This window comes from Petromyzon marinus, unplaced genomic scaffold (genome assembly GCF_048934315.1).
Source record: "Petromyzon marinus isolate PM22_M1 ecotype Great Lakes invasive population unplaced genomic scaffold, UKy_Petmar_22M1.pri1.0 PM_Scaffold_140, whole genome shotgun sequence".
Classification (NCBI taxonomy): domain Eukaryota; kingdom Metazoa; phylum Chordata; class Hyperoartia; order Petromyzontiformes; family Petromyzontidae; genus Petromyzon; species Petromyzon marinus.
The window spans coordinates 58,344-77,898 of NW_027423103.1; the positions used below are offsets into that span (position 1 = coordinate 58,344).

Genomic DNA, 19,555 nt, shown 5'->3' on the forward strand with positions numbered 1-19,555 from the left:
TCTGACGTCACGAGTTTGATGCGTGGTGACGTCACGCGATTGGCGTGATGACGTCATACGGTCTGGGGAAAACCGTGCGTGATTACGTCTCAATCGTAACGTGATTGCGTCACGAGTTCTGACGTTGCCACCCGCTGGCGCCAGTTTATAAAATAAAAAAACTCACATGGGGGGGGATGACGTGAAACCAGTCGTGCGTGATGACGTCACGTGACTGGCGTGATGACGTCGCAACTCCGCACCACTGTGCGTTGTTAGCGTTGGAAGCCCCTGCGTAATGACGTCAGGATCATTAAGCGGTCGCGTCACGACCGAAATATACAGATTTGTTACAGCATTTCATTGTGCCCAGAATGAGAATCTGCATTTACGCTCCAGGAGGAATCCGATGAGCTATAAAGCTCTTCTTCACAGGTGCCACGAAACGTCACCTTATTGCATATTTTATTCTGTTAATGCCACACGCACAGTTATTAATTGACGAATGCACTTTGTGGGTTTTTATTATTATTATGTTCTCACCACCCCGTGCCCCCACTTAACTGGACATTAAAAAAAGAGCTTTATAGCTCATCGGATTCTCGTTCTGATTACCTTGAGCAGAAGCGATCGCTCCGATTGGCCCGATCCACGGTAGGGGCGTGACCAGCGTCCACTTACTCCACCTCCAATATGCAAATATAATTTAATGTGGGCGGGGACTTAACGAAGCGTTGGTGTGGGGGGTCAAAACACCGTCTGAATGCTCCGCCCCTTTATGTAAATTCATCGTGAAATGTGCTGGCCTGAGCCTAGGGGGCGGAGAAAATCCGAAAATCTCCCCGCCTATTTATGCAAATTATTATAAATAGGCGGGGCCTCAACCAAGAGACGTGGCTATCCCCAACGTGTGAGGCAGCGGGAGAAAGGAGCAACTTTTGATGGCCACTCCCAGTTATGCTAATTTAAACATGGGCGGAGCTTATCTGTGCGAGGGTGTTTAGGGAGGAGCAATGGCCGCTGACGCTCCGGGACCGGGCCTGAGCGAGGCCTTCGAGCGAGGCTGGCGCATTCACGAAGAGCTTGAGCGCGGCGAGGAGTCGGCGGACGGCGCCTCGCAGGCGCGGGCGCTCGAGGCGATCGCCCTTCTCGAGCGCGCCACGGAGATGGTCAACGAGCTACAGCTGTTCAGGTGACCGGCGGTGGGTGGGTGGGGAGAAGGGGGGAGGGTGCGCTTGCCTAGAAGGCGCTGCCGGGCTTGGGGCGTCGTGGGCGGCGGGGCGAGCGGGCGAGCTCGGGTGGTCGGGCCTAACTGTAACGAGTAATAATAGGAATAATGATTGCATTCATAATATAAGGGAGTTTTTTTTCGGGTTAAATCGCGTAAATATAAATGTGTCGTTAAACCCGCCATCACCTAACACAGTCAATTAATCAGGGGTTTGTCACGTAAACAGAACGTAGCCAATTCGTTACTAGTACAGCACTAACCGGTTGCTGTGTGTTGGAGAGTTAAACCCACTACAACATTTATAATTCGTTACTAGTACAGCACTAACCGGTTGCTGTGTGTTGGAGAGTTAAACCCACTACTACATTTACAATTCGTTACTAGTACAGCACTAGCCGGTTGCTGTGTGTTGGAGAGTTAAACCCACTACAACATTTACAATTCGTTACCAGTACAGCACTAACCGGTTGCTGTGTGTTGGAGAGTTAAACCCACTACAACATTTACAATTCGTTACCAGTACAGCACTAACCGGTTGCTGTGTGTTGGAGAGTTAAACCCACTACAACATTTACAATTCGTTACCAGTACAGCACTAACCGGTTGCTGTGTGTTGGAGAGTTAAACCCACTGCAACATTTACAATTTGTTACTAGTACAGCACTAACCGGTTGTGCATTGGAGAGCAAATCCAGAACACCCCTTCCTCCTCGCCCTCATCCTCCTCGCCCTCATCCTCCTCACCCTCATCCTCCTCACCCTCATCCTCCTCACCCTCATCCTCCTCACCCTCATCCTCCTCACCCTCATCCTCCTCACCCTCATCCTCCTCACCCCATCCTCCCCATCCTCTACTCCCTCCCCCTTGTCATCCTAATCTCCCCTACCGCATCCTCCTCTCCCTCCCCCTCATCGCCCGACTCTCTTCCTCCCCTTCCTGTTCCTCCTCTTCCTTCTCCTATTCCTCCCCCTCCTATTCCTCCTCCTCCTATTCCTCCTCCCCCTCCTATTCCTCCTCCTCCCCCTCCTATTCCTCCCCCTCTTGCTACTCCCTCTGTTGCTCGTCCCTCTCCTTCCCCTCCTGCTCCTCCCCTTCCTATTCCTCCCCCCTCCTGCTCCTCCTCCCCCTCCAATTCCTCCCCCTCGTTGTCATCCTCCTCTCCCGCCCCTCCTATCCCTCCTCCCGCTCATGGCCCCGCTCGCCTCCTCACCTCCCCCTCCTCCTCCTCCTCCTCCGCCCGCCGCCGCCCTGCCCCAGCCGCAACGAGTCCCTGGAGGAGGTGTCGACGAGGGACCTGCGCTACCTGCTGCTGCCGGCGCTGCTCGGCTCGCTCGCCCAGCGCTCGTGCCGCGGGGCCGCCGCCGGCCGCGCCGACGCGCTCCGCCGCTCCGCCCGCTACCACCGCGACTACCTGCGGCGGGCACGCGACTACGGCGTGCGCGGAGCCACGCTGGGCGGCGACGACGACGAGGAGGAGGAGGAGGAGGTGAGGGAGGAGGGGCGGCGGCGGGGCGGCGACGACGGCGGCGACATCGCCGCCGTCATCAACGGCCCGCCGAACCTCGCCGCCATGGCCGAGCGGAGGAGGGCGAAAATAGAGAGGTGAGTTGGCGGTGGTGGTGGTGGTGGTGGGGGCGGTGGGGTGAGGAGGTGGTGAGGAGGTGGTGAGGAGGTGGTGAGGAGGTGGTGAGGAGGTGGTGAGGAGGTGGTGAGGAGGAGGGAGTGTGAGCAGGAGGAAGAGGTGGGGGGAAGGGGGGCGGTGGGGTGAGGAGGTGGTGAGGAGGAGGAGGTGGAGGGAGGCGGTGAGGAGGTGGTGAGGAGGTTGTGAGCAGGAGGAAGAGGTGGGGGGAAGGGGGGCGGTGGGGTGAGGAGGGAATGAGGAGGTGGAGGGAATGGGGGCGGTGGGGTGAGGAGGTGGTGAGGAGGTGGTGAGGAGGTGGTGAGGAGGAGGTGAGGAGGAGGGAGGGTGAGCAGGAGGAAGAGGTGAGAGGGCTGCTGAGCGAAGAGGGGAGGAGAGGTAAGGAAGAGGTAAGAAGGTTGTTGGTGACGAGGAGGAGGAGGTACGGGAAGAGGTGCAGGTGGTGGGGGAGAAGTGGGGGAGGGGGGGAGATGTCTCCCCGTGTCTTCGTTGTTTGTGTCCCCGCGTCTCGCTGTCTTCGTGTCCCCGTCTCCCGCCGTGTCTCCCTGTGTCTCCGCCTGTCTCCCATCACGTCTACCCTGTGTCTCCCTGTGTCTCTCCGCCTGTCTCCCTGTGTCTCCCTGTGTCTCTCCGCCTGTCTCCCTGTGTCTCCCTGTGTCTCTCCGCATCTCTCCGCCGTGTCTCCCTGTGTCTCCCTGTGTCTCCCTGTGTCTCTCCGCCGTGTCTCCCGCTGTGTCTCCCTGTGTCTCTCCGCCGTGTCTCCCACCACGTCTACCCCCATGTCTCCCTGTGTCTCTCCGCCGTGTCTCCCTGTGTCTCCCCGCATCTCTCCGCCGTGTCTCCCACCACGTCTACCCCGTGTCTCCCTGTGTCTCTCCGCCGTGTCTCCCGCTGTGTCTCCCTGTGTCTCTCCGCCTGTCTCCCTGTGTCTCTCCGCCTGTCTCCCTGTGTCTCTCCACCGTGTCTACCCCCGTGTCTCCCTGTGTCTCCCTGTGTCTCCCTGCGTCTCTCCGCCTGTCTCCCGCCGTGTCTACCCCCCGTGTCTCCCTGCATCATTCCCACGTCCCGGTCTCCCCCATATCACCCCCATCCCCACGTCTCCCTCGCGTCTCTCCCAGTCTCCCCCCATCTCCCCCATGTCTCTCCCCACATCTCCCCCATGTCTCTCCCCACATCTCCCCCATGTCTCTCCCCCGCGTCTCCCCCATGTCTCTCCCCCGCGTCTCCCCCATGTCTCTCCCCTCGTCTCCCCCCTGTATGTCCGCACGTCTCCCCCATGTCTCCCCCATGTCTCCCCTGTATGTCCCCTGCGTCCGCCCTGAATCTCCCCAACGTCTCCCCTCTTTATCTCCCCACGCCTTCCCCACCCCACCACACGTCCCTCCCCCCGCGTCTTCCCCCCACCTCCCCCCACCTCCCCCCACCACCCCCCACCACCCCCCACCACCCCCCACCACCTCCCCCCACCACCCCCCCCCACACAGGTACCGCCTTCGCAAGGATGCGGAGGAGCGTCTTGCGGCGTTGCGAGCTCGGGGTCTGCGCGGGGGTGGCGAGGGTGGCGAGGGTGGCGAGGGTGGCGAGGGCGGCGAGGGTGGCGAGGGTGGCGAGGGTGGCGAGGAGCGCCTGCGGGAGGAGCTGCTGCTGCAGTTGCAGCAGTGGGCGGCGCGCTGCCTCGACGACCTCGACTCCATCGCCAGCGAGCTGCCCCTGCTGCAGCACGCACAGCACAGGCAGCAGGTGGGGCAGCAGGCGGGGCAGCAGGCGGGGCAGCAGGCGGGGCAACACAGGCAGCAGCAGGTGGGGCAGCACAGGCAGCAGCAGGTGGGGCAGCAGGTGGGGCGGCAGGCGGGGCAGCAGGTGGGGCGGCAGGCGGGGCAGCACGGGCAGCAGCAGGTGGGGCAGCACAGGCAGCAGCAGGTGGGGCAGCACAGGCAGCAGGTGGGGCAGCAGCAGGTGGGGCAGCAGCAGGTGGGGCAGCAGCAGGCGGGGCAGCAGGCGGGGCAGCAGCAGGCGGGGCAGCAGGCGGGCGGGCCGGGCGGGTAGCGCGGGAAGTGGGTGGGGCAGCGTGGCCTGCCCTGTAACCCCCGTTGTGACCCCAGTGACGACCGCGTGACGACCCTGTGACCCCAGTGACGACCGCGTGACGACCCTGTGACCCCGTGACGACCCTGTGGTCCCGTGACGACCCTGTGACCCCGTGACGACCCTGTGACCCCGTGATGACCCTGTGGTCCCGTGACGACCCTGTGACCCCGTGACGACCCTGTGACCCCGTGACGACTATGACCCCTTTGACGACCCCCGTGACGACCCTGTGACTCCTTGACGACCTTATGACCCCCGTGACGACCTGACGACCCCTTTGACGACCCTCGTGACGACCCTGTGACTCCTTGACGACTTTATGACCCCCGTGACGACCCCCGTGACGACCCCCGTGACGACCCCGTGACGACCCCGTGACGACCCTGTGACCCTAGGTGGGGGCGCCGTCTCGGCCACCGCGACCCCACGGACCCCCCACACAGCCCCTGGTGCTCACGAGGAATGCCCTACAGAGCAGGTGGGTGGGCGTGTGAGCGACGATGTGCAGTGTGTGTGTGTGTGTGTGACGTGTGTGTGTGTGTGACGTGTGTGTGTGTGTGTGACGTGTGTGTGTGTGTGACGTGTGTGTGTGTGTGACGTGTGTGTGTGTGTGATGTGTGTGACGTGTGTGTGTGTGTGATGTGTGTGACGTGTGTGTGTGTGTGTGTGTGACGTGGCACGGTGTGTGTGTGACGTGTGTGTGTGTGTGTGACGTGTGTGTGTGTGACGTGTGTGTGTGTGTGTGTGACGTGTGTGTGTGTGTGACGTGTGTGTGTGTGTGACGTGTGTGTGTGTGTGATGTGTGTGACGTGTGTGTGTGTGTGTGTGTGACGTGGCACGGTGTGTGTGTGACGTGTGTGTGTGTGTGTGACGTGTGTGTGTGTGACGTGGCACGGTGTGTGTGTGTGACGTGTGTGTGTGTGTGTGACGTGTGTGTGTGACGTGGCACGGTGTGTGTGTGTGACGTGTGTGTGTGTGTGTGACGTGGCACGGTGTGTGTGTGTGTGACGTGTGTGTGTGTGACGTGGCACGGTGTGTGTGTGTGTGACGTGTGTGTGTGTGTGTGACGTGGCACGGTGTGTGTGTGTGTGACGTGTGTGTGTGTGACGTGGCACGGTGTGTGTGTGTGTGACGTGTGTGTGTGTGTGTGACGTGGCACGGTGTGTGTGTGTGACGTGTGTGTGTGACGTGGCACGGTGTGTGTGTGACGTGTGTGTGTGTGTGTGTGTCACGTGGCGCGGTGTGTGTGTGACGTGGCGCGGTGTGTGTGTGTGTCACGTGGCGCGGTGTGTGTGCAGTGTGTGTGTGTGACGTGTGTGTGTGTGTCACGTGGCGCGGTGTGTGTGTGACGTGGCGCGGTGTGTGTGTGTGTGTGTGACGTGTGTGTGTGTGACGTGGCACGGTGTGTGTGTGTGTGACGTGTGTGTGTGTGTGTGTGACGTGGCACGGTGTGTGTGTGTGTGTGACGTGTGTGTGTGTGTGTGACGTGGCACGGTGTGTGTGTGTGTGACGTGTGTGTGTGTGTGTGTGTGTCACGTGGCGCGGTGTGTGTGTGTGACGTGTGTGTGTGACGTGGCACGGTGTGTGTGTGACGTGTGTGTGTGTGTGTGTGTCACGTGGCGCGGTGTGTGTGTGACGTGGCGCGGTGTGTGTGTGTGTCACGTGGCGCGGTGTGTGTGTGCAGTGTGTGTGTGACGTGTGTGTGTGTGTGTGTGTGTCACGTGGCGCGGTGTGTGTGTGTGACGTGGCGCGGTGTGTGTGTGTGTCACGTGGTGTGTGTGTGTGTGTCACGTGGTGTGTGTGTGTGTGTGGAGAGGCTGCCACTCCTCTGTCGGGAGCTGGACCGGTACCGCCTGGTTCTATGTGGCATTCAGGAGGTCCGGTGGACCGGCTCTGGCTCCTGCCACCATGAGGGGTGGACAGTCCTCTACTCGGGGCAGCAGACTGCCAAACAACAGGGTGTGGGTCTTCTTTTGAACAAAAGAATGAAGGGGGCGTGGGAGCGTGGCGGTGAGGTGTGGGAAGCTGTAAGCCCCAGGCTACTTTGGGCTCGCCTTCCCATCAACCGGAGGCGAGGAATGGTGGTCGTGGTTACTTATGCCCCCACCGAAGATGAACATCCGTGGAGGGATGCAGGCAAAGCCGATGAGTCAGATGCCTTCTATGACCTCCTGTCACAGGTGCTGGCCAAAGTGGCCCCTCGGGATAGAGTCGTCATGTTGGGTGACTTCAATGCCCGAGTTGGTCATGATACTGGCACCTGGTCTGGAGTGATTGGAGGGCATGGGCCAGATCAGCTCAATTACAACGGTAGGAGGCTGCTAGATTTTTGTGCAGCCCATGGGCTTGTAATTACCAACACGCTGTTCCGGCATCGGCGCATCCACACAACATCATGGATGCATGCCGGGTCCAAGCAAGAACATCTGCTGGACTACATAGTGACGGACCAGCGGATGCGAGCCCATGTCCTTGACACCAGGACCTACCATGGAGCTGATCTGCCCTCTGACCATCGACTAGTCATCTGTAAGATGCGCCTGCCATTCTTCCACTCCGGTAATGGGTGTACACCCAGGACCCCATTCCAACCTAAAGTGGCCTGGTCTCAGTTATCTGATGAAAGTTGCAAGCGAGAATTTCATCATCGCTTGCGACTGGGATTGGCATCGTCCCCGACTCCTCCTGATGTCGAGGGTAAATGGGCGAGGTTTAGGACTGTGACTCATGCAGCTGCAATGGCTGCTTTGGATACGCGGTCCAGACCTCCCCAGAGACCCTGGCTGATAGAGGAGGTGTTCAGGATGGTTGAGAAAAAGCGACAGGCCCACTGTCATCGGCTACAGAATCCCACGTCAGAGAATGAGGAGGCTTACCGCAGCCTTCGCTCGGAGGTTCGGAGAGCCGTGAGGCGCTGCAAGGATGGGTGGTGGTCGCGGGTTGCTGAGGAGATGGAGTCTGCCTCAGTGGCCCGTGATCACAAATCTCTATTTAACTCCATCAAAAAAGTAACCTGCAGCGCCACACCTATTACCATCATTAGGGGAAAAAACGGTGATCCAATCTCCGACCCCCAGGAACAGGTTTGCAGATTTGCTGAGCATTTCTGTGAGGTCCTGGGGGAGGGAAAATCCCTCAGCCAGGAAAACATCGTGGCACAAAGTGAGGATGACCCTGCTGAGGCTGCGGTGCCTCAAATATTGGAAGAAGTCACCCCCTGTGAGTGGCTGGCTGAGGTGCCATCTGTTGAGGAAGTACTGAAGGCGATCCGGAGTCAGGGACGAGGAAAGGCAGCGGGCAGAGATGATCTCCCAAGCGAAATGCTGAGGGAGGGTGGCGTTTGTGCACAGACTGCCCTATATGACATCATAACAACGGTCTGGACCACTGGACGGGTTCCGCAGGATTGGAAGGATGCCCTGGTGGTCCCCCTTTTTAAGAAGGGGGACCGCATAGACTATAACAACTACAGGGGCATCTCACTCCTCAGTGTGCCGGGAAAGGTCCTGGCAAGGATTATTCAACATCGCCTTGCCAGGCACGCTGAGGAGAGGCTTGCAGAGCCCCAATGCGGTTTCAGGAAAGGACGGTCCTGCACAGATGCCATATTTTCTATCCGTCTGCTACAGCAGAGGTGTAGGGAATTCCAACAAGACCTACATCTCTGCTTTATTGACCTGGTCAAGGCCTATGATACCATCAGTAGGCCTGGGCTCTGGGTTGTTCTTCGTGCTTTTGGAGTACCTGACCCTCTGCTCACGATCATTAAGGACCTTCATGATGGTGAGCGGGCCCGGGTAAAACTACGTGGCTGGGAGTCGGAGCCATTCCCTGTACACCTTGGGGTGCGACAGGGATGTCCTCTGGCTCCCACATTATTTAACATCTATTTTGACCACGTAGTTCGTGAAGCCTTCAATAGCTGTACCGGGGGAATCTCCATATGGTACAGATATAATGGGAGGCTGATCGATGCCCAGGTGCGGTCAAGGGATGGCTCCCTATTGCTCAACCACGTTATGTATGCTGATGATTTGGTAATAGCTGCTCATTCAGAGGAGGAGTTGGAGACGCTGCTGCTGAGACTGGAGCGTGCCACTAAGAGGTGGGGCCTTACCATCAGCCCCACCAAAACTAAGCACCTGCCTGGGTATTTTGTACCATCGGACACTCCACCCCCACAACTCCCAATCAGTGATGGGGCAGTTGTGGAGAGAGTGGAGAGTTTCCCATACCTGGGCAGTGTGCTTATGACTGGCTCCAGTTTAACAGCAGAGGTCTCACTCCGAATCAGTCGAGCGGCAATATCTTTTCATCGGTTGCGTAACGCTGTGTGGAAGCTACCTGGTCTGTCGCTCCGCACTAAGCTTCAGGTCTTCTCGGCCACGGTCATTCCATCCCTTCTCTACGCTTGCGAAACGTAGACCCCCCCCTAATGGAACATCTTCGCCGGTTAGAAACATTTAGGCTGGCCTGCCTACGATCCATCCTGGGTTTAACCAGACTGGATTGTGTGGGGAGCTCACAAATCCTTGAAAGATCTGGGCAAGGTCCCATCGGTGAGCTCCTCCGGCAGGCAAGGCTGCGATGGCTGGGTCATGTAGCCCGCATGCCCAGCCACCGCATGCCGAAACAGCTTTTGTTCGGCCGGATTGAGGGGGCTAAGCGGGCGTGGCACGGGCTAGAGAAGAGATGGAGTGATGTGGTACAGGAGGACGTGGAGCTGAGTGGACTTGCCGATGACTGGTACAAGCGGTGTCAAGATCGGCCTCTGTGGAGGAGGCTCGTGAAGGACGCTACTGGGCAGTTGGAGGTAGTCGCCCTCCAACAACAACGGAGGGCGGAGGAGCGACGCTCACAACAACGAGCGGAGCGCCGGGTGGCTAAAGCACAGCAGGTTGGCACAGTAGGGGGCACAGGTGGTGCATCAGCCAGTCATCTCAGTCAGTCGACCCGTGGCACCTGGGTCTGCCCCGTGACCTCCTGCCAGCGGGCGTTCGACACTTCACGTGGCCTCAAGGTGCACATAGCCTGGCTTAAGCGTCGTGGTGACGTCACCGCCACTTAGTGGCGAATGGCGGTTGTTGAATGGTGGTTGTTGTGTGTGTGACGCGGTGTGTGTGTGTAACGTGTTGTGGTGTGACGCGGTGTGTTGTGTGTCACGTGTTGTGGTGTGACGCGGTGTGTTGTGGTGTGACGCGGCGTGTTGTGTGTATGACGCGGTGTGGTGTGTGTAACGTGTTGTGGTGTGACGTGGTGTGTTGTGTGTATGACGCGGTGTGTTGTGTGTAACGTGTTGTGGTGTGACATGGCGTGTTGTGTATGACGCGGTGTGTTGTGTGTAACATGTTGTGGTGTGACGTGGCGTGTTGTGTGTATGACGCGGTGTGTTGTGTGTAACATGTTGTGGTGTGACGCGGCTAGGGTGTTGGGGCTGGGCTACCCGGCACGCCCTGTCATGTCCGTGCAGCAGTGGTATGAGGAACATCTACGCAAGGGCATGCTGCCAGACCAGGGCCTGTCCGCCACCACCATCGGTGACCACCACAACCACCACCACAACCACCACAACCACCACCACAACCACCACCACAACCACCACCACACCACCACAACCACCACCACACAACCACCACCACAACCACCACCACACCACCACAGCCACCACCACGATCAACACAACCACCACAACCACCACCACAACCACCACCACAACAACCACCACCACAACCACCACCACGATCAACACAACCACCACCACACCACAACCACACCACCACAACCACCACCACGATCAACACAACCACCACCACACCACAACCACCACCCCAACCACCACCGCAACCATCAACCCCCCACAACCAACACCGCACCACCACAACCACCACCACAACCACCACCACAACCACCACCACCGCAACCATCAACCCCCCACAACCAACACCGCACCACCTCAACCACCACACCACAAACACTGCAACAACCATAACAATCAGTAGCCACCAGCGACTCTCCGTCACCACCATCAGCACAACCACCACGATCAGCACAACCACCACGAACAGCACAAACACCACCATCAGCACAACCACCACCATCAACACAACCACCACGATCAACACAACCACCACGATCAACACAACCACCACGATCAGCACAACCACCACCATCAGCACAACCACCACCATCTACACAACCATCACCATCAGTACAACCACCACCATCAGCACAACCACCACCATCAGCACAACCACCACCATCAGCACAACCACCACCATCAGCACAACCACCACCATCAGCACAACCACCACCATCAACACAACCACCACGATCAATACAACCACCACCATCAGCACAACCACCACCATCAGCACAACCACCACGATCAGCACAACCACCACGATCAGCACAACCACCACGATCAGCACAACCACCACGAACAGCACAACCACCACGATCAACACAACCACCACCATCAACACAACCACCACCATCAGCACAACCACCACCATCAGCACAACCACCACCATCAACACAACCACCACCATCAACACAACCACCACCATCAACACAACCATCACCATCAACACAAACACCACGATCAGCACAACCACCACCATCAGCACAACCACCACCATCAGCACAACCACCACCATCAACACAACCACCACCATCAACACAACCACCACGATCAACACAACCACCACGATCAGCACAACCACCACCATCAGCACAACCACCACCATCAGCACAACCACCACCCTCAACACAACCACCACCATCAGCACAACCACCACCATCAGTACAACCACCACCCTCAACACAACCACCACCATCAGCACAACCACCACCATCAGCACAACCACCACCATCAACACAACCACCACCATCTACACAACCACCACCATCTACACAACCACCACCATCAACACAACCACCACCATCAACACAACCACCACCATCAGCACAACCACCACCATCAACACAACCACCACCATCAACACAACCACCACCATCTACACAACCACCACCATCTACACAACCACCACCATCTACACAACCACCACCATCTACACAACCACCACCATCAGCACAACCACCACGATCAACACAACCACCACCATCTACACAACCATCACCATCAGCACAACCACCCCCATCAACACAACCACCACCATCAGCACAACCACCACCATCAACACAACCACCACCATCAACACAACCACCACCATCTACACAACCACCACCATCAGCACAACCACCACCCTCAACACAACCACCACCATCAGCACAACCACCACCATCAACACAACCACCACCATCAGCACAACCACCACCATCAGTACAACCACCACCCTCAACACAACCACCACCATCAGCACAACCACCACCATCAGTACAACCACCACCCTCAACACAACCACCACCATCAACACAACCACCACCATCAACACAACCACCACCATCAGCACAACCACCACCATCTACACAACCACCACCATCAACACAACCACCACCATCAACACAACCACCACCATCAACACAACCACCACCATCTACATAACCACCACCATCAGCACAACCACCACCATCAACACAACCACCACCATCAACACAACCACCACCATCAACACAACCACCACGATCAACACAACCACCACGATCAGCACAACCACCACCATCAGCACAACCACCACCATCAGCACAACCACCACCATCAGCACAACCACCACCATCTACACAACCACCACCATCAGCACAACCACCACCATCAGCACAACCACCACGATCAACACAACCATCAACACAACCACCACCATCAGCACAACCACCACCATCAACACAACCACCACCATCAACACAACCACCACCATCAGCACAACCAACACCATCAGTACAACCACCACCCTCAACACAACCACCACCATCAACACAACCACCACCATCAGCACAACCACCACCATCAGTACAACCACCACCCTCAGCACAACCACCACCATCAACACAACCACCACCATCAGCACAACCACCACCATCAGTACAACCACCACCCTCAGCACAACCACCACCATCAACACAACCACCACCATCAGCACAACCACCACCATCTACACAACCACCACCATCAACACAACCACCACCATCAACACAACCACCACCATCAACACAACCACCACCATCAACACAACCACCACCATCAACACAACCACCACCATCAGCACAACCACCACCATCAGCACAACCACCACCCTCAACACAACCACCACCATCAGCACAACCACCACCATCAGCACAACCACCACCATCAGCACAACCACCACCATCAACACAACCACCACCATCAACACAACCACCACCATCAGCACAACCACCACCATCAGCACAACCACCACCATCAGCACAACCACCACCCTCAACACAACCACCACCATCAGCACAACCACCACCATCAGCACAACCACCACGATCAACACAACCACCACCATCAGCACAACCACCACCATCAGCACAACCACCACCATCAACACAACCACCACCATCAGCACAACCACCACCATCAGCACAACCACCACCATCAACACAACCACCACCATCAACACAACCACCACCATCAACACAACCACCACCATCAACACAACCACCACCATCAACACAACCACCACCATCAACACAACCACCACCATCAACACAACCACCACCATCAACACAACCACCACCATCAGCACAACCACCATCATCAGCACAACCACCACCATCAGCACAACCACCACGATCAACACAACCACCACCATCTACACAACCACCACCATCAGCACAACCACCACCATCAACACAACCACCACGATCAACACAACCACCACCATCAACACAAACACCACCATCAACACAACCACCACCATCAACACAAACACCACCATCAACACAACCACCACCATCAACACAACCACCACCATCAGCACAACCACCACCATCAGCACAACCACCACCATCAACACAACCACCACCATCAACACAACCACCACCATCAACACAACCACCACCATCAACACAACCACCACGATCAACACAACCACCACCATCTACACAACCACCACCATCTACACAACCACCACCATCAACACAACCACCACCATCAACACAACCACCACCATCAGCACAACCACCACCATCAGCACAACCACCACCATCAACACAACCACCACCATCAACACAACCACCACCATCAACACAACCACCACCATCAACACAACCATCAACACAACCATCAACACAACCACCACGACGATGATGACGACGATGATGATGACGTGGACGATGAGGCTGATGATGTTGGTGCTGCCCTTGACGGTGCCCGCCACAGAAAGCGCTCCGGATGAGGAGCGAGGAGGAGGAGGTGATGCGGAGGGCGGCGGCGGCGGCGACGAAGAGGATGGGGGCGACGATGAGGAGGCGCTGCGCCGCGCACGCGATTGGGATGAATGGAAGGACACTCACAGGCGAGGCTGGGGCAACCGCAAAAACATGGGATAGAGTCCGCCGGACCGCACCGGACCGGACTAACCCCAGGGCGCGCCACCGACAGGGCGGATCGCACTCCGGCATCCACCACCACCACCACCGCCGCCACGCCGTTGGGTCTGCAGTCACACGCTGGGCTGGACTGCGGTTGGGCACCGGACCGGATTAGAGTAACACACCGGACCGGATTAGAGTAACACACCAGACCGGACTCTCAACCGCCACCGCCACCACCAACACCAACAACACGTGCACCAGGACCGGATTGAGGCCAGACACTGGACCGGGACTCTGACCACCGCCAACACGCACCGGGACCGGCCACCGGCGCCACACACCGGACCGGAGCAAGCTACCACACTCGCCCCGCACCACGCTCGCCAACGCGCCCAACGCTGGTGCTCCGTGCTCCGCGCTCCTCTCGTTCAATCCGCTTCAGGTTTTGCTGTTCGATTTTTTTATTGTTAAACTTTTTTTTTTTTCGGGGACCCCCCCCCTCCTCCTCCCCCCCACGTGACCCCCACACCCCATCTCTCCTGTGCGACCCCCACGTGACCCCCGCGCCCCTCCCCCCCCTGTGTGACCCACGTGACCCCCGCCCCCCCCACCCTTTTGGTATCGCCGTTAACCTCTGAACAACAACCAACAGCCGCCACCACGTGGGGACAATACGAATCCCTCCTCCTACACCACGTGGGGACAAAACGAATCCCTCCTCCTACACCATGACCACGTGGGGACAATACGAATCCCTCCTCCTACACCACGTGGGGACAAAACGAATCCCTCCTCCTACACCATGACCACGTGGGGACAATACGAATCCCTCCTCCTACACCACGTGGGGACAAAACGAATCCCTCCTCCTACACCATGACCACGTGGGGACAATACGAATCCCTCCTCCTACACCATGACCACGTGGGGACAAAACGAATCCCTCCTACACCACCACCACCACATGGAGACAAAACGAATCCCTCCTCCTCCTACACCACCACGTGGGAACCAAACGAATCCCTCCTCCTCCTACACCACCACGTGGGGACAAAACGAATCCCTCCTCCTCCTACACCACCACGTGGGGACAAAACGAATCCCTCCTCCTACACCACCACGTGGGGACCAAACGAATCCCTCCTCCTCCTACACCACCACGTGGGGACAATACGAATCCCTCCTCATCCTACACCACGTGGAGACAAAACGAATCCCTCCTACACCACCACTACCACGTGGGGACAAAACGAATCCCTCCTACACCACGTGGGGACAAAGCGAATCCCTCCTACACCATGACCACGTGGGGACAAAACGAATCCCTCCTCCTCCTACACCACCACGTGGGGACAAAACGCATCCCTCCTCCTACACCACCACGTGGGGACAAAACGAATCCCTCCTCCTACACCACCACCACCACGTGGGGACAAAACGAATCCCTCCTCCTACACCACCACGTGGGGACAAAACGAATCCCTCCTCCTACACCACCACGTGGGGACAAAACGAATCCCTCCTCCTACACCACCACCACCACCACGTGTGGGCAATACGAATCCCTCCTACACCACCACGTGGGGACAAAACGAATCCCTCCTCCACCACCACCACCACGTGTGGACAAAACGAATCCCTCCTCCTACACCACGATCACGTGGGGACAAAACGAATCCCTCCTACACCACCACCACCACGTGTGGACAAAACGAATCCCTCCTCCTACACCTCCACCACCACCACGTGTGGACAATATGAATCCCTCCTACACCACCACCACGACCAGCACCACGTGTGGCATTCCCCTTGTACTGTCCGCCTGAGAGGCAGCCCTGAAGAAGGACACTGCTGCTTCCGGTGTGGCCCAATCGGTTTCGTTACCCAAGTTCCACAACAGTCCTTTGGGCCTGTCGGTAAAGTCACTTAGCTGGAAAAATAGTAAGCCACCGCCACTCCCTTTCCCTCGATGTGGCGGTGGGTGGTCGTCGTTGAATTTGCCGAATGTCTCTCACGTTGACAACGCTGATCTCTCGTCTCTAGCAACACAATGGGTTATTCAGCACTGTAGCTGTGTATGGGGGGGTTACATGAACAGGTTGACACTCTCGTCTCTAGCAACACAATTGGTTATTCAGCACTGTAGCTGTGTGGGGGGTTACATGAACAGGTTGACACTCTCGTCTCTAGCAACACAATGGGTTATTCAGCACCGTTGCTGTGTGGGGGGTTACATGAACAGGTTGACACTCTCGTCTCTAGCAACACAATGGGTTATTCAGCACTGTAGCTGTGTATGGGGGGGTTACATGAACAGGTTGACACTCTCGTCTCTAGCAACACAATTGGTTATTCAGCACTGTAGCTGTGTGGGGGGTTACATGAACAGGTTGACACTCTCGTCTCTAGCAACACAATGGGTTATTCAGCACCGTTGCTGTGTGGGGGGTTACATGAACAGGTTGACACTCTCGTCTCTAGCAACACAATGGGTTATTCAGCACCGTAGCTGTAGGGGGGTTACATGAACAGGTTGACACTCTCGTCTCTAGCAACACAATGGGTTATTCAGCACCGCAGCTGTGTGGGGGGTTACATGAACAGGTTGACACTCTCGTCTCGAGCAACACAATGGGTTATTCAGCACCGTAGCTTTAGGGGGGTTACATGAACAGGTTGACACTCGTCTCTAGCAACACAATGGGTTATTCAGCACCGTAGCTGTGTGGGGGTTACATGAACAGGTTGACACTCTCGTCTCTAGCAACACAATGGGTTATTCAGCACCGTAGCTGTAGGGGGTTACATGAACAGGTGGACACTCTCGTCTCTAGCAACACAATGGGTTATTCAGCACTGTAGCTGTGTGGGGGGTTACATGAACAGGTTGACACTCTCGTCTCTAGCAACACAATGGGTTATTCAGCACTGTAGCTGTAGGGGGGTTACATGAACAGGTTGACAAGCTTATCTCTAGCAATACAATGGGTTATTCAGCACCTTAGCTTTAGGGGGGTTACATGAACAGGTTGACACTCTCGTCTCTAGCAACACAATGGGTTATTCAGCACTGTAGCTGTAGGGGGTTACATGAACAGGTTGACACTCGTCTCTAGCAACACAATGGGTTATTCAGCACCGTAGCTGTGTGGGGGGTTACATGAACAGGTTGACACTCTCGTCTCTAGCAACACAATGGGTTATTCAGCACTGTAGCTGTAGGGGGGTTACATGAACAGGTTGACAAGCTTATCTCTAGCAATACAATGGGTTATTCAGCACCTTAGCTTTAGGGGGGTTACATGAACAGGTTGACACTCTCGTCTCTAGCAACACAATGGGTTATTCAGCACTGTAGCTGTAGGGGGGTTACATGAACAGGTTGACAAGCTTATCTCTAGCAACACAATGTCCTGGGTGTACCTGGCTCTGCGATCTTACATTCACTTGCAAATTCCATCTCTAGCCCGTGCCCACTCAGCCTTGGGTTGCACCCATCTCAGACTTTGCGTAAAAAAAAAACCTTTGGATTGCGAGTAACGTCGGCCCCGCGAGTTGTTTTGCAAGACGAGCCAAAAAAAAACCAAAAGTTTAAATGAATCTTGACTTGACGAACGGGCGAGGTTGCCTTGAAGTACGAGCAGTGAACGTGAACACGCTTCGCACTGCCCAGCGTCACGTGATCACAACTGACGCACGGGTGCTTTGATATACGAGCGATTTGGATGACGAGCAGGCGTGTTTCCGGAAGGAATTGTGCTTTGCAATCCAAGGTTTTTTTTTTTTACCGTGATAACCTCTTCCATGCTTTCGCTCTCTCGCTATTCTTCCCCCGTATTTTGTTTTCGCCCGATGGCGAATGCTTTGTGTTGCCACGATGGAAACGTCGTGTGATTTGTCGCCGTTATTACTTTTTTAAAAAAATTTCCCCCCCTCCATCGACGTGGCTTTGCAGAAAGACCCACAGAGATTCTGAGTTCCTGCAGTCACGAAAGCTTCAAGTCAACATCATAGTTACGCTATTATTATTGAAGGCAACGCGTGTAACATCATCATCATGATCATGATTTTGATTGTGATCAGAGCGGCGATGTTTGCGTGTTCAGCGCAAAGTGCCGCGTGCGGTTTTACGCAGAAACTTCATCCCCTGCCAAAAGGCTGCGATCCGTTTGGTGATTTTTTTTTTTTACATCGTGAACACGACTGCTGTTGTGTTGTCCGGAGAAGCAGAAACGCATCCCATAATCTGGACGATGTTGTTGACGATGTTGATGATGTTGATGATGTTGTTGATGATGACGGTGTTGCTTGTTGCATGAGAATAAATCGCGGGGGGAGGCTGTGGAGTTTCGGCCGTAGCCTGCACAGAGCAAGGTCCTCTGAGTCGCCAGAATCACGATGTTTTACTCGGCAATCCTGGTGAGCTGTAAAGCTCTTGTGTTCCACAGACGTCGCTGGGTCCATGATGATGATGATGCTGATGATGATGCTGCTGTTGATGCTGCTGATGATGATGCGGATGATGATGCTGTTGATGATGTTGATGCTGCAGGGTTACCGAGGGGGCGGGGCTGTGGGTGGCGAGTCTGGGGGAGGGGCGTGGTGGCGAGTGTGGGAGGGGCGTGGTGGCGAGTGGGGGAGTGGCGTGGTGGCGAGTGTGGGAGGGGCGTTGTGGCGAGTGTGGGGAGGGGCGTGGTGGCGAGTGTGGGAGGGGCGTTGTGGCGAGTGTGGGGAGGGGCGTGGTGGCGAGTGTGGGGTGGGGCGTGGTGGCGAGTGTGGGGAGGGGCGTGGTGGCGAGTGTGGGGTGGGGCGTGGTGGCGAGTGTGGGGAGGGGCGTGGTGGCGAGTGTGGGGAGGGGCGTGGTGGCGAGTGTGGGAGGGGCGTGGTGGCGAGTGTGGGGAGGGGCGTGGTGGCGAGTGTGGGGTGGGGCGTGGTGGCGAGTGTGGGGAGGGGCGTGGTGGCGAGTGTGGGGAGGGGCGTGGTGGCGAGTGTGGGGTGGGGCGTGGTGGCGAGTGTGGGGAGGGGCGTGGTGGCGAGTGTGGGGTGGGGCGTGGTGGCGAGTGTGGGGAGGGGCGTGGTGGCGAGTGTGGGGAGGGGCGTG

General features: G+C 56.9%; 1 protein-coding gene across 3 annotated transcripts; it reads left to right on the forward strand.

Annotated features, from left to right (window-relative positions):
• The first annotated feature begins 866 nt into the window (after positions 1-866).
• On the forward strand, positions 867-18,831 carry LOC116958050 (immunoglobulin-binding protein 1). Of its 3 annotated transcripts, none has more exons than XR_012940246.1 (7): positions 867-1,171; positions 2,469-2,813; positions 4,335-4,590; positions 5,334-5,416; positions 10,363-10,475; positions 14,300-17,552; positions 17,694-18,831. XR_012940246.1 is itself a non-coding variant. In XM_032980537.2 (6 exons), the coding sequence occupies exons 1-6, from the start codon at positions 993-995 to the stop codon at positions 14,467-14,469; spliced, it is 1,146 nt and encodes a 381-aa protein (XP_032836428.1). In that variant the 5' UTR covers positions 867-992; the 3' UTR covers positions 14,470-18,831. The 3 variants fall into 3 exon arrangements, 1 of the variants encoding a protein (XP_032836428.1); XR_012940247.1 differs by having other exon boundaries at positions 14,300-17,340; positions 17,553-18,831; XM_032980537.2 differs by having other exon boundaries at positions 14,300-18,831.
• Positions 18,832-19,555: the final 724 nt, after the last annotated feature.

Coding starts and splice junctions, on each gene's coding strand:
- LOC116958050 (XM_032980537.2), top strand. CDS start 993: ATGGCCGCTGACGCTCCGGGACCGGGCCTGAGCGAGGCCTTCGAGCGA. Junction 4,591..5,333: donor ACGCACAGCACAGGCAGCAG/GTGGGGCAGCAG, acceptor CTGTGACCCTAG/GTGGGGGCGCCGTCTCGGCC. Junction 10,476..14,299: donor CCTGTCCGCCACCACCATCG/GTGACCACCACA, acceptor TGCCCGCCACAG/AAAGCGCTCCGGATGAGGAG.